The following is a 15,498-nucleotide window of genomic DNA, read 5'->3' as shown; positions in this document are numbered from 1 at the left end:
CTTCTGTTTACCTATGTAAGGTAGAGCAACCAAACACCATCCAAAATACTCAGACTAGGAAGAGTAGAGACTCCCTGTGTGAATCTTGCAAAACAACCCTGTATTAGATTAGTACTGGGATGAAGAAAAGGCGCAGAATAATAGAGAGTGCTCCAGCAGTCTAATCAATATAGACAATGAGTATGCTGCGGATACATAAAAAGGGAAGAAGGACTGAAGAGTTTGTTCAGCCCTCCCTTTAGGAGCCGCAAGCAGGTCGGCAGAGTAAAGAAGGGAGACCGGAGTAACCAAGATGCAAGCGGAAAAGCGGAAGTCGCTGGAGAGAGTCAGGCGAAGAAGGACCCTTCGCCTTGCTGGAAACAGACCACAGAGGTCTGCCCGAGGGAGGAAATTGCACTGCACATGCCAGCAAAGCATTGTAGGAGCAATCAGCAGCTACAGAGACGCTGTGACTGGGGTGGACGACGCAGAGAACACAAGGCCGTCGAGATTGACTCCTGGAGCTGTTCGTAGCCCGAACTGAAGCTTCCTGAAGGTCGGGTTTGCCGGGGGCTGGCTGGTGGGAACAGAGGACAGAAGCCCCAGGGAAGACTGGGAAGAAAGCCTATGAGAGAGACTTTAAAGGAACAACTATTTGTCAAGTAGGGGTCTGGGACCCTAAGTGCAAAAAAAGTATGAAAAAGTAAATACAGATGGAACAAGGGGCTGGGAAACCCAACTACAGAGAAGTTACTACAACCAGTATGCAAACAATAGCATTGCCTGGCAGGATAGTGGACATGGTCTGCTATACTAAGTTAAGAAGCCATAAGTCGAACATTCATAGTACCCGGCAGGATAGTGAACCTGATCCACCTTACAAATAGAAGAGAAACTGGAAGGCCTAAGAAGGCCAAGAGAAAAACCCTAGCTCTTGGCCTTGTGAATTGTGAAATGTGAAAGCTTATGAAGGCCAAGAGAAGAAACCCTACCTCTTGGCCTTGTGAATTGTGAAAGCCTAGAAAGGTCAAGGGAAGAAACCATACCCCTTGGCCTTTGAATTGTGAATGTTTAAGAAGGTCAAGGGAAGAAACCATACCCCTTTGCCTTGTAAATTATGAAAGCTTCCGAAGGTCAAGGGAAGAAACCATTACCCTTGGCCTTGTGAACTGTGGAAACCATAAGTACAGTTGAATATTCATAGAACCTGGCAGGATAGTGAACCAGGTCCATCGTACATATAGAACAGAAACTGGAAAGCCTAAGAAGGTCAAGAGAAGAAACCCTTGTGAATTGTGAAACCTTAAGAAGGCCAAAAGAAGGAACCATACCCCTTGGCATTGTGAACTGTGAAATCCAGAGGAGGCCAAGGGTAGAAATCATACCCTTTGGCATTGTGAATTGTGAAGGCCTGAGAAGGCCAAGGGAAGACACCATACCCCTTTTGCATAGTGAACTGTGAAACCTAAGGAAACTAAAGAGCTATACCCCTTGGCATTGTGAATTGTGGAAACCTAAAGAGGCCAAGGATGGGATCCATTTCCCTGGTATTATGAATAAGTACTTTGAAGACACTTTCTTTAATTTCCCTAATATTGACGGAAGAAATCCTTCTAGAGAACTGTTAGAAATGTTTGTTTATATAATCTGGAAAACACGCCTCATCACCAGACGGTGAACACAAAGCTTCAGTCCAGAAGAAGGGTGTTGCTTCTGTGGATTAATAAGATTCACGTTTCCTTTTCCTTAATTCAAAAATATAAGGGATGGAAAAAGGTTTTGACACATGACAGTAAACTATTTGTTTTTGACGGTCATCCGATCGTGTCCTTAGTATTTTGTTGAGGCTGGGAAACCCCTCTTAGTACTAGGGATAATTAGGGTTTTTCCACTCTTATTTTTGAATAAAAGTCTTTAACCTCAACAATGTCACATGTGTGTCAATCTCCTCCTTCCGCACCCTTACACCTGGTAAATTTAAACATACAGGAACACATTCAGAGTCAGAACAATGTTAGAGCCATTACAAGAAGTGGTTTGAGGAATGCATCAACGTGTGCCCACATAAATGAAGAGGGTGATTGGATCAGAATAAAAAGTCCTGGGTCAAAGGAGAAAAGGGATCCTCTTCTATACCACAGCAAGCGAGAAGTGTTGGTTCTTAGGTTGGTAGTTATATTGGAGGACGGTACAAAGGGGAGTCAACATCAGCTGGTGAGGTGCCATGAAGCAGAAGTCGAGTAAGGTTGCTGCACCTAAGGGACCAGGGAAATGCTAGATGCCAATTACATACCTTTAACCAATTACGATCACACAACAAAAAACCCAATCCTGAGATGGAATGAAGATGAGCAAGTAGCAAATAGAAAACATCCGGTCCTACTAAATCAAACCCCATGTCAGCAACTCACCTAACACGTTTAGTGGGACCTACAAATATCAGAAGGCAGTTGGAACAAGCTGGACCCATACAGAGCTAAGTTCAAAGACTTTGTGATGGGTTAGTTTGCCTAGGGGAGGGAGGAGTGTGGTGTGCGTGACTCATGCTCTACATTCTTTCCCCGTGCCCTCCGAGCGCATCACTTGAAATCTGCTTGTGCTTCATGGTTGCAGGGAGGAAACAGAGAGAGACAGGGAGACGAAACACAACAGCTCGCCTGCGAACAGGCCCTCTGAATATCAAATAAACATACATGAATCCCAGCTGGCTCCACAACACCATACTATACAACTCACTGGGTGTAGATGGCAGGGAGAGCTAGAGATTGGCCTCATAGTCTAGATGGACATGTGTCTGGTCTCTCTTTGCCTGTACCTCTGGACTCAACTCCCAGTAAACTCCCTGACCCAACTCGTGCATCCTCCCACAGTCTGATCCTGCCTAGGCCAACTGGGCCTGCTGAAACCTGCCTGTTCTTACTGGGTAGGCTTTAGCTCTTGCTCTCCTTTTTTTCTCGCCTGGCCCTTCTGATGTTCCTGCCCCAGCTATCTTTTCTCCTCCAAATGTTATTCCCCTAGCTTCCTCTGACCTTTGTTTACTACTGATGGCACCACTTCATAATTTATGTCTCCTGCATATTCTCTCTCTCTCTCTCTCTCTCTCTCTCTCTCTCTCTCTCCCTTTCTCTCTCTCTCTCTCTCTCTCCTTCTCTCTCCCTCTCTCTCTCTCTCTCTCTCTTTAGCTCTCCCTCTCCCTCCACTGAATGGCTCTCCACCTGTTGCTACAGTCTGTGTGTCACTACCAGTCTCTGACGTTTCTATCTCCTCTTTCTGCTTACACTCTCTTGCACCTGGGGTATCCTAACATCTCCTCTTGGATTCTACTCTTCTGGTCTGATGTTATTTCTTCTTCTAGTGCTTTCCTTCTCATGTTGTTTCCACCTTTTCCTCATCTCCACTAATGCTAACTAGCTCCTCCCTCTTTCTCCCTCTGATGTTATTACCTCCTCTTTTGTTATCACCTCCTCTTGTCTGCTCTCGTCTTTTCATGTCACCAACTCCTCCTGTACCTTATATTCCTTGGTTCCTTCTGTCTACACTACCCCTCCTATGTTAGCATCATCTCCTTCAACTGCTTAACTCCTATGTTCTACTGCTCACTATCACCCTCTTTTATCACCCTCATATCTCTCACTACCTATTCAAGATCTTCATTACTGCCACTCTTGCACTTTTCACAATCCCTCCAGCTTCTGCTTCTTCCATCATTCTCTAGTCTCCAGCCTTCTCCAAACACAAACACCCTGCTTCTTAAACACACTCTATCTGACTGGAGTCGGTTTTTTGTAGTGTGCTCCCTCCTCCCACAGTGTGGGACTCATAGGGAGGGTTGACAATGTTTGCTACTAACTAGGCGAGGGTTCTGATAGGCTGTCTTTCCTGTGGACGCCCGCTGATGCTTCACATTCAAGGGGCTGGGACAAGTTAATATTTGGCCTATCTACCATTTTGGATCTTTCTCTGTCTCCCCTGACAACTCCAAGCTCTGCCTCTGCCGAACTGAGCTCTTCTCTGTCCAGCATAGTTGCCTACATGACCCATTCCAATCCATAGGTGCTTATCCAGTCCTGTTTTTTTCTTTGCTTTCTGGGACTTTATAAAGCCCGGACTACAAGTTCCAGAATGCAAAGAAAAACCCAGGTCTGGATAATCACCTGCAGATAGCAATGAGTCATGTTGCCAATTATCCAGCATGTGTTTACTGGCCTGGAACAACTGTTTTAGCCTGGGGGATAATTTGCTTCACTGGGTGAGAAGGGAATTACTAATAATATTTCCCCAGTGTGAGAGTCACTTCCTGGGTAATAATGTTGCTGAAACTGTCCTTCCCATGCTGAATACACAGAGTCTTGGAAGTTGCAAACTTACAACAACATATATGCAGTAACAGGATCTGAACACTCACTGCTTTCGAAAAGTGGAAGAAAACCTTCTCCCTTGAAGGAAAAGCTTCATTTAGCAAAGGCATGCATTTGTGTCTGCTCGGGGAGAGCTTTGGGCTCTTTCAAGTTGGGAGGGGGTGCACTAAGCTTGCACTAGACGGCTTCTCACAGGGTTTGCCAGGGATGGCTGCACTACAGAACCAGTGGCGTGTGATAGGTCTGGCCTCCCAGAAATGGCTTGAAGTGCCACACTGTTATTTTCCCCTACCATGTGATGGGGACCAAGGTGTGGTGACTCAAGGATCCTCCCCATTTCACCTATGGCCCCAACATCCACTGGATTGCGATGGCATCTGGTCCCTGATTCCACACCTTGCCAGTCCCCAGAACCTGGCATGGGGCTTCATCTCACATCCTTCTATTCAGTCCACAGGAGCCGTTTTCATCACAGAGAGTGATCAAATTCCTTGACATGAAGGAAGAAACAGTCATGATAACAAACAGTACATTATGATTTAATTAATTTCCTTATCTGTTAATCATCATAACATATACACAGTTTTAAAGTGGCACTTAGATCTGTTTATATTACATTGCTCACAACAACTGGTCACTGTGGACCCGGGGGGGGGGGGGGGGTGCCAGCATACATTAACCCTTATGTATATAACTTCGGCCAAAAATATCAAAGGTTTGTCTTGGAATGCTTTGTATCTGCACCACCAGCCCCCACTTTATTGTCATAAGGAAAGGATGCCAGCAGCAGTCCCATGATATTTCATGCAGGTTTTAACCTCTCTCCTTTTACATAACATGTTTCCTGTTTATAAATGGTAGTGGTTTGCTTCTCTACAGCACAATTCACCAATCCCTGTGCTTTTAGTATCACTATGGGCCCCGATAGGTTATTGCATATATGCAACGCAGGTGCAGGACCAGATATGGCTCTATGGATGACTCTGAATGGCACCTCGTTCTACACCCAGGCAACTGATAATGTAGCCTATTTGCATTCTCACCTCCCTACTAGATCTACGTAGTGGGTCAGATGGTTTGGCTAGGGGCTCAAGCAAACCTAAGTAGAGGTCTTCCAGAGCATTGTTACTGGGGACGTGGCTGGGGTGGTCAGGGACATTGATCCAGGTGGTGGCTCCCAATTCAGACTATTTATCAGAGTGAGTCAATGAACCCACAGTGTGTTTCAAACTGTCCCAACCCTGGTTGGCTGACATTTTGTCTTGTTCTGTGGGATCGTTTTCCTGTGCAACCTGCCCCGCCACGTGTCGCCTGTGCAAGGGTTTGTTTGTCAGAGGAGAGTTGTGAGCATGCTGGAGACTTGCAACGTTCTGGAGAAGTCTTGTAGAACTCAGAGTTCAGAGGAAACCGAGAAGAGCTGCAGATACCTAATGCGGACTAGTGACAAATACAGGTGCCACAATCAGTGGGGTAGACACCGCGACCTGCACCGAAACCTGTCACTGGCAAGATGTAAAACCACGTGAAGAGCCTCAGAAGGGGAGGCAGGAACTAGAGAAGAACTGTAGTCGTCACCCGGAAACCCAGATAAAATCAAAGGGTGAGAGGAGCGTGTGAGCGCTGAAAAGTAATGAAGGAAGGCAGGACAGAGAGGAACGGTCAGTCAGAACTGAACAGTGGAACAAAGAAGAGCTGGTAAGAAAAGCAGGGAGCAAGGATTGTGCAAACAACTCTGATTTCTTGGCTCTGTCTGAGAAAGAGACTGAAAGGCAAACTATCACTGGATGGAAACTGAAGTCCAGTTCCCCGTTAAAGACTTTGAAAGGAGAGTCACCTGGTCTTCTTTCTTTTAACAAATACGTTTAACTCTCTACTTGTGTAACGTCAACATGTAGCCCTGAAACTCCCCTCGAATTTATATGTCGGGATTTACCTAACCAAAGCATTCAAGTCTGAACAGAAAAAGGGCCAGGGATTCACCACAGTGGTCATTCATTAATGCTGACCCTGTCATGTTGTTTGCTTTTTTTAAGTGTAACCGCTACGAAATAAAATGATGCTGTCTCACTTGCATTCCTACCTAACAAACAGGGATAGAATTGCTTTCTTAATTCTTTTGCTTTTTCAAAAGTGACAGGTCCCTTAAGGGCCTAGCACTGTGAAATGTGCTCCCAGCACCTATGTGTGTTCTGGGAGCCTGCTGAAATACAAAGATCACCTTTGAGAATAACGTGCTGTGTATTTCTCAACTTCTGCAAATAAAGAAAGCTCACCCGTAGCGTTTTTTTTTTATTTGAACCGTTTTTGAGATGCCCCTGTGTTCACCAAGATAGAATGCCCAGCTGATGAACAATTTAAAAAATCAACATTTGTCTATACATTTTCCATAACCCAGAATGACATGGGCCTCATTACGAGTTTTGTGGTATTTTAGTGGTAAATCCACCGAACAGAAATTCCATTACTATCACTTGGTCCCATGGGCTTTCCACATGATTACAAGTGGTAGTAGGCAGTGTAAATCCCCATTCTTTGGAGTCCATAGGAGTCCATTGGAGACTTTTGCTGGAATTAACACCAGTAAGAATTACTGAGTGGTAATTCTGCCAATTTCTGGAGGAGAAGTGGAGGATTTACCTACAGCATCAAGCTGGAGGTAAATCCTCCACTTCTCCACCAAACATCGGCAGAATTACCACTTGTAATTCCGACAGTGGTAATTCTGCCAGATTTGTAATTTGGTGGTGTGGGGAAAGTGGCGTTAACGGAATTATCCTCACTTTTTTTCCTGCACCACCAACCTCATGATGAGGCTCCCATTGACAGTATTCCAGCAATACCACATTCTGTATGCTAGTTGTGTTAAACTATACTGTGTGCATCACCACCATAATGATCTTAAAGCATTGATACCCTGTTTCGCCCAGGGTACAAACTAGACCGTGATCTAAGGGATGAAAAAGAAAATGAGGAAATGGTGAACGAGACACAGCAAAGAGGGAGAAAGTCAGAGAACAAAACAGACAAACATAGGTCACAAGGAAAGGATAGCATAGTTGTGAGAGATAGGGATAGCTTGTGTGTATGCTTAGTTGTTTTAAGACCAAAGAATGATTGCGAAAAGGGTAGGAGCTATTGGACAGCCCAATTCAGGGTGGTGGTTTGGAGAGGAGCAGGTGGACGCATTATTCCCAACTCCTGCCCATCACTGCCGTCATACTGGAACAGTAGGAGAAGGGCCATATATGGGACTTCATGTGTTTTGCCTATACCGCGCTGAGTGTACGAGAGACGATATACACTCAGACAACTGTATCAAATGCATCCTCGCACTGAAAGAGTGGAAAGATGTGTTGAGGGATGTCAGTATGCACCACTCGATATCATGAAGTGCTGAGTGATATCTGACATGGGCAGAGTGATGTCATAAAGAAGTTACATGAGGACATACTAAAACATAAGAAGTAACAATGTAACTGAAGAGATAAGAGAAACATGTACAAAACGATAAAGTAATCATACATACAAAGAAGAATGAAGTAACTTGTTGACCAATAAGTGCAAATACGCAGCAACGCAAAGTAGATGAGACACATAGAAGCTCGTGTTGAGGAAAATATAACGTGGAAAGAACTGCCATGATACAAAAATAGATGCTGGCTCGTGCAAAGATACAGTTCACCGACCAGGGCTGCAGAGTCAGGAGACACTGGGAAACAGTTTTGTGTGCAAATGGAGAGGAGTTTATGTGGGCCTGGGATCAAAGATGCTATTTCAAGGAATAGCTGCAAAACACAAATGGAGACAAACGGATAAGTAATGGACGTGAGACATATTTCTCTTATATTAGATTAAAGAAGAAGAAAACATTTGCAAGAGTCAAGGTATTGGACAATTAACAATGGATAAGGCTCCTACATGATAGAGTGAGCAAGTCTCTAGAGGCCAAGAGGAGCATTGACACCCAGCATAATTAAATCAAATAGCAATAAATAGAAGTTTGAAATGGAAAAGTTTGTAGTCTCCTCAAACGTGTTCCAGAAGTCGAAAACAAGGAATAATCATTAAGCTGTGGATGAAGGTAGTGATGTGCTTACACTCCCTTGAATGTCCCAGAACAGAGAGCAGGCTACACGGTCATCTACAAATGGGAAACTGGCTCATGGCCGAACTGAAGAGAGAGGATCAACTAATTGGGAAAGTGCGGAGTAATCTGTCATGACTCAAGCACCTGGGCTTTGTTTTGCTTACATGCTGCTACCCGAGCTGAAAGTCCATGGTTATGTGGGATTCCAACCAATCAGTGGGTCTATGGGGCAACCTGCCCCAATGTTGCATAAACCAATCAGCTGCCATTGTGTCAGCTATAATCAGTATTATACGTATTTAGATGTAGTTTGAGGCGTGCCTCACAGATAAGAGACAGCCAATGAAGTAGTAACCCATATGTATTCTATAAGTAGATATGTTCCCCTAACCAATCCCTCCTGTTGATAGGTTTTACAGTTTGCCACATAGGATGACGTCATAGATGATGCATATTGGTGTATAAAACCTCTGTCTAATCAAGTTTGTGTGTGAGTGTGAATAAAGTAGTACTTTGCCATATTCCTTAGTTATTTGGTCTGAGATCTTTATTGCTAATCCCATCTAGCACAAGAGACGCTTCAAGGTGGTAGAGCACTGATTAATAATGCAATGTGCTGTTGGTATTGTTTTAAATCAGTATGTGTTGTGTTTCTAAATACATTCTGTCCATTTCTACCCTCCATTTGAGGATGCGTAATATCACTACTGTGCATTTTATCTAATGTATAAAAGGGCCAATACTATCCCTTTTATGCGCTTCCTGGCAAAGGTGGTGAGAAGTTTGTCATCAGAGATGCCCACTTTTGCACCCATTTACTATACTGTCATTAAAAATGGTTTTTCCTGAAGCGAATGGATGCACTTGCATTCTATACAGGAAAATAACTCGGAAACCGTGCAGGGGCTCGTTACAGTTTTTACCTGCACATTTTTGGGGTGGAGGGGAAAATTGGCATATTTTCATTTTGAAAAGATAGTATAGATAGTAAGATATTATTAACATCTGGCAATATTCCCGTGGAATATCCCCAAAGGTAATAATACCTCCTAACGTGTAACTGTGAGGACATGACATCCAGTGGTGTTTTTGCGAAAATACAACTAGTTTGGCTGTTTCCTCTCGACTCAAAATGAGCTTCTAAGTGTCCCACAATGTGGCGCTGTGAAATATGGTCATTTCAAGCTTCTAAGATAGAGGTGGGGATCTTCTTAGACTGATGAACATTACCTTTTATGATTGTATAAGCTCAAACATGGTGGCAATTGAAAATATGCTTTATGTGCAGCTGTATAAAATCTGTTTGCTGCAGGAAGTGAAAATAGGAAGTGAGAATAAAACAAGCTGAATGGGTCGTACGTTCTGTGCATGTCTGCTATCAAATACAAATTGAATGTTTTTTGTTGGCTTTTAATACCAAATTGGAGGCACTCAGTGTAAGTGTTCGACGTGGACGACAAGAATGATCAGGTTTTATATTATATTACACACTAATGATCTATACAATGTCTGAGGAGTTAGTCAACTGTATTGAAAATAATGGTCTATATCTTCACCATAGCCCAGTGACCCACTGAAACAACACTGCTGTGCTTCTGTTCCCACAGACTTCATATGGTTGCACATAAGGTCACTGGGACAGTGGACCAACAGACTTTATGAGTATTTCCGACGTCCTGAACCCATGAACCAAGTTCCAAAGCGACTGACCCGAAACCTAAGAGCCAAGAGATGCCAGCGATGGATGCAGGTCTGAGAGTGGGGCAGAATCTTCTGTTTAAAAAAACCTCTGTGCTAAATATTGGTTCAGTTAGATGTTTCCTGGTAACATCTTTAGAATGTGAAAGCACCCATGTCTGGGGCGATGTCTTGAGCATGTTGTGTTGTCACTATATTGAAGGTGTGAAGGAGTAAAATAAAATGTGTTTTATTGTATTTATTGGCCATTTAGCTAATAACATAACCTTTGACCACAAAGAATAGTTTCATTACATACACCATTTGACATATACAGCTCTAAGAGTAATCCATTGCCCAACACCACTAAATCACATGCTAAAAAGAGACAAATACAGTCAGATAAAAAAACATTACATTACAGTTAAGAAAACATTGCCTTACAGTACTTTAACATTAAGTGCATTTGCATAAAGTATTTCACAGGCTTCAGCATAGAGTACATTTAAACAAAGTGCATTTCAGTAAAGTGCATTTCAATAAAGTGCATTCAGTAAAGTGCATTCAATAAAGTGCATTTAGTAAGAGGCATTCAATAAAGTGCATGAGTGGTTACAGTCACATCCTACGAGGGTTTGTCCAACTGGAAGCTGTCTAGCAAGCCAACAATTAATTGAGACTACCATGGAAGTAGTACAGCCAGCCAGACCATCTTTCCTGAAATCTCGGCCATTACTGTCAGTCAGCCTTCTACCCTTAATAAATGTGTTTATATATAAGTGACTTTTGCCCTCTTTATTAGGACAGACTACCAATGAGTTGTACAATGTTTCCTGCACGTTAATTTGAGCGCAAACTTGACACAACAAATTATTTCCCGGCAGTTGGTGATATTTTCCACATATCTCTCGAGTCAGATACAGATTAAATCTACACTTTAAAAATATCTTCTAACGTGTCTGTTCAGATATCTATACAAATAAGGAACAATAACACCTTGTTTCCTGTGATCCATATTCAATGTTCAAGGGATTGGTAAGAATGAAACTCCTCAATAGTTTGCATCCAGTCATCCTCTTCTCTATCTTTATCTCTACCTGTGGTGTTCCCCAGGAGTCTAACCTCTCTCCCGGCTGTTCAACCAATACCTGGCACTTCTTGCCCACCGCCTTGCAGCTCTCTGCCCCAACTTTCAGTGCTATGCGGACAACACTCAGCTCATCTTCAGGCTCCCTTCTGCCACCTCTTCTCCTTCTCTCATCTCTGACTGTCTATCCACTATCCAGGAGTGGTGTACTGCCAATGATCTCTGCCTTAATGCCAGCAAGACTGAAATTCTCCTTATCGGCACACCTGCTCCCTCCTTTCCTATCACTTTCTGGCCGGCCTCTCTTGGCCATCTTCCTTCTCCCACCTCTGAGGCTACAAACCTCAGGGTCATCATTGACTTCACTCTCTCCATCTCTCCTCACATCTCAGACGTCTGTAAGAAGTCACACTACCAGCTGCACCTCCTCAGAGGTATTCTTCCTTTCCTCTCCTTCCCCCAGAAGCTCACTTTCTCCAGAGCTCTGCTTCTCTCTAGGCTGTACTACTGCAACAGCCTCTTTCTAAATATGTCTGCTTCCACTTTCCACCCTCTGCAACTCATCCAGAACTGGACTGCGAGACTTGTCCTTGGCCTCAAGCCCAGAGATCTTATCTCTCCAGCACTGAAATCTCTGCACTGGCTCCCAGTGGCTGCGAGGATTAAGTTCAAAACCATCTGCATTGTCCACAAGACCTTCTGGGGCCTGGGGCCTCAATACCTTCAACTCACTCTTCCTAAATATCTTACCTCTCGATCTCTTCACTCATCCGCCTCCATTTCCCTCAGGATCAGTCGCTTCTCCAAGCAGCAAGTTGGTGGTAGATCTCTTTCATTGACTGGGGCCTCCCTTTGGAACAGCCTCCTTGCCTCCCTGAAACTTGAGGAGAACCATCTTTGGTTCCAGAAGCACTTCAAGACCTTCCTCTTTGATTCTGCTTTCTCTCCTCCTCTCCCCTGCTGAACTCCTGACTGAATCTGGACTGGTCAGCTGGCTACCCTCCGATCTTGGGCCCAGGTCCCTCCCCCACCAGCTGCACACCTGCACTGCCTCCTGGGCAACCCCTGCACTTGAGGGGCTGTTTCTGTATCCCTACAATCCCCACCAGCTCTTGACACCCGATGTCTGCACTTACTCCTGCACTTGCAACTAGCTGGCCATCCTTTACCTATTGTTTTATTATTTCATTTATTGTGTACTGTTGATCCTATGTATTGCATTGCCCCCTCCCCTGCACTTGCCCTTTCCCCCCCTCCTCTGCACTTGCGCAATCTCAATGTCACCTGGCCTAGTAAGATCATTGTCTTTGTCTTCCCTCTGTTCCCCCACACTTGCCTCGTCGCTCCTTCAAACACTTGTGTATAGGCGCGTTGCAAATGCTATAGCATATCATATCGTATACAACATCTTTTTAACCCTCTCCGGATTACTCACAAGATCTATATCAGTTAAAACAATTTTAGTTAGTAGTCCAGAACAGAATGGCACAAACTCTTTTAAATAGCTAATGTTCTGACCTGTCTTTGCCAGATTCAAGTCTACAAACAAGGAGTCTTTCACGGGGACCAATAATTTTATGTTGTAAGATGAAAGTCTCCAGTGCACTCTAACCTCTAGTGCGCACAAACCAAGCAAACCAAGTTCATAATGTACAGCAGATGGGAAAAGATTTTTGTAGACTCAACACAGCTTTGCAGATAAGACCTTCCAAACCTTTTAAAATCTTTAAAATCCACAAATAAAAAGTTTCAATTCTATATAAAATTCTAGGTAAAAGATTTCCTTCATAAAATCTAACAAGTGGTCTCACCAAAAACAGTATCAAATTTAGAGTCGACACGCTTCATTTCATTTACCATTGCTAATGCATGTGCTCTAACCAATTCCTGTACTTTCGAAATGTTAGGTTTAGAATACACTGGAAAACCTAACTAGATCAAATTGTTCACCTTTTCTAGTACCTCTGCTCCAGAACACCATATTTATAAGGATTCCTTAGCCTTGGCCGAACACTGCATTATTTATGTTTTTTGTGGGTTTATGGCGATGGGGGTTTGGACTAGCATAGCTGTTAAATGTGTCCAGTAAATAATATAAACCTTGTTCTGTACAGTCAAATAGGAGAAAATCATCTGCGTAACTTGGTGAGGCAAATGCTACTTTTGTCAAACATTCCCCTATATCTGAGGTGTATAAAAAGACATGGTGCGAGAACACAGCCTTGTCTGACACCTCGTTAAATGGGTATCCTACCTGAGAGTGCACCATCCTGATTTAGTCTCACTCACATTGCAGAATTCCCGTGCAAACCAATTAGGAGCCTTAAAAGACCCGAGGGAATTCCCCAATCCCTGCAGCTGCTTCCAGAGAAGATCCCGATTAACTATGTCCAAAGCTGCAGTTAAGTTGACTGTTGCAGTAAATACTGAGGAGTATTTTTTCGACCCAGCTGTTGTTTGAATACATTTCAATAGGAAGCCATTTAGTGACGTCTGCATCATCTTTCTAAAACCGGTTTGGCAATTTTGGATTGTGCCCATTTCCTATAACCAATTCTCAGTAAGACACAGCAGAAAGGTGGCAAACACCTTACTGTCTGCGTCAAGAATAGACATTGGTCGATAATTCCTTGGATCATCTATAGGGCCTTTTGTGTAAATTGGGACCACTTGTGCCATATGCCAGGTGGTTGGAAAGGCATTTGTATTTATCACATCTTTGAAAAGTTGGACCAAAAGTCCTGCCCATAACCACGGGTTACCAGGGAACACCAAATTGGATAATTTATCAGGTCCCAGGGTCCCAACATGTGCTAATTCTGGCCAACATTTCCAAAACAGATTCTTCATCAAACTCTAATTGCCAATCCATCAAGTTCAATTCAAATTTGAAGTTGATATTTAGAATACCTAAGGAATATATTTCGAAGGGATTGTGTCCTCCGACGTATTCCTCATCTTAGATATATCCTTCCAGCTCTGCTGGCCTCGGAAATTTTTTTCAGTAGAGGGCGCTGCGCGTCGACGTCCCTCGAGTCGATGTCCCTCGACAGCCGCCGTATCGACGCTCGACGTCATCCTGCCCATAAAGGCCGCGCGCAGCGTCCGTTGCTCAGTTCCGTTTTTCCGCGCTACTCGGTGCCTCGGAATACCGTTGCTCAGTTATTAGTTTAATAAATACTATTTACCTCGAGTTATTCGATACCGTACTCGATGGCTTCCTCGTCGGAACCGACAACTCCTCGATCCGGCTTCAAAAAATGTCGAGATTGTGGAAAAAAGATGTCGTTGACCGATCCTCACAGAAATTGTCTGTGGTGCTTGGGAGCCGAACACCATTGTTCGGAGTGCGAGGACTGTATGTCCATGACAGCTAAGGCCCTGAAGGAGCGTAGGGGGAAGCTGGAGAAAGGTAAGACTTTTAAAGCTTCTTCTTCGTCGACGAAGTCGAGACATTCGTCTCCTCGTCACCATTCACGCTCCAGGTCTCGGAGTGGGTCTCTTCACTCCTCGAGATCGAAACACTCGAAGAGGAGACGTCGAAGATCTCCTTCTCCGTCTTCCTCTTCCTCTGTTTCGCCAAAAAGAATCCCTTGCCCCACGAAACATAGTTCCCGGGCTGAATGGGAGGAATTCAGAAAAAATATGATGAGCGTCTTCGAGAACGCGGCCTTGACCCCCTCGAAGACTGCCGAGAGCGATGCTCTGGTCGAAAGACCCGAAGGTCAAAAACGCCGCGAGTCGCAGTACCCGGCGAAAGAAACCTCTCGAGTGTGTCTCGAACCCTCGAGTAGGACTATGACCTCCAAACCTTCCTCGAAGGTTCCGTCGACGTCGATGTCTTCGACGCCGTTGTCGAGGAGACCTTCGACACACGGGTCTGTCGACTCGACGCCGGCCTCGACACCGGCGTCGACGCCGAGAAAAGTCACGGTGTCCACACATCCAGTGACGATCCCCAGGCCCTCGACGTCGATGGCATCGAGGGCGTCGATGGCGTCGATGGCGTCGATAGCGTCGAGTAGAATTCCAATTCTGTCGAGGTCCTCGAGGCCTCCACCTCTGTTTTCGACGCTACGCTCGAAGCCTTCGACGTCGGCGTCGACGACATCGACACTCTCGAGGCCAATTATGACAACGTCGGCACCCTCTGCCTTGGAAATGGGATTTACTCCCTTTATGAGTTCAGAACAATTGAGAACTATATCCTCAATTTTAGAAGAGGGTGATTTGTCTGAACAAGACACATTTGAGTTACAGGGACCTGTAACCCCGGTTAGAGAGGAATTTTCCTCTGAAGAGCGCAGATT

General features: G+C 44.4%; 1 protein-coding gene across 1 annotated transcript in view; it reads left to right on the top strand.

Moving 5' to 3' along the window:
• The window catches only part of NOX5 (NADPH oxidase 5), a 420,178-nt gene that overhangs the window by 294,465 nt on the left and 110,215 nt on the right, over nucleotides 1-15,498 (top strand). Inside the window, exon 10 of the mRNA XM_069624234.1 lies at nucleotides 10,032-10,174. Coding sequence (XP_069480335.1) covers nucleotides 10,032-10,174 — 143 coding nt within the window. The remainder of the gene's footprint in view (nucleotides 1-10,031; nucleotides 10,175-15,498) is intronic.

The sequence above is a fragment of the Ambystoma mexicanum genome, chromosome 11 (genome assembly GCF_040938575.1).
Source record: "Ambystoma mexicanum isolate Mex_15411 chromosome 11, UKY_AmexF1_1, whole genome shotgun sequence".
NCBI classification, from domain to species: domain Eukaryota; kingdom Metazoa; phylum Chordata; class Amphibia; order Caudata; family Ambystomatidae; genus Ambystoma; species Ambystoma mexicanum.
Note: the sequence above shows the minus strand (reverse complement) of the source record. Positions and strands in the feature narration are given on the sequence as shown.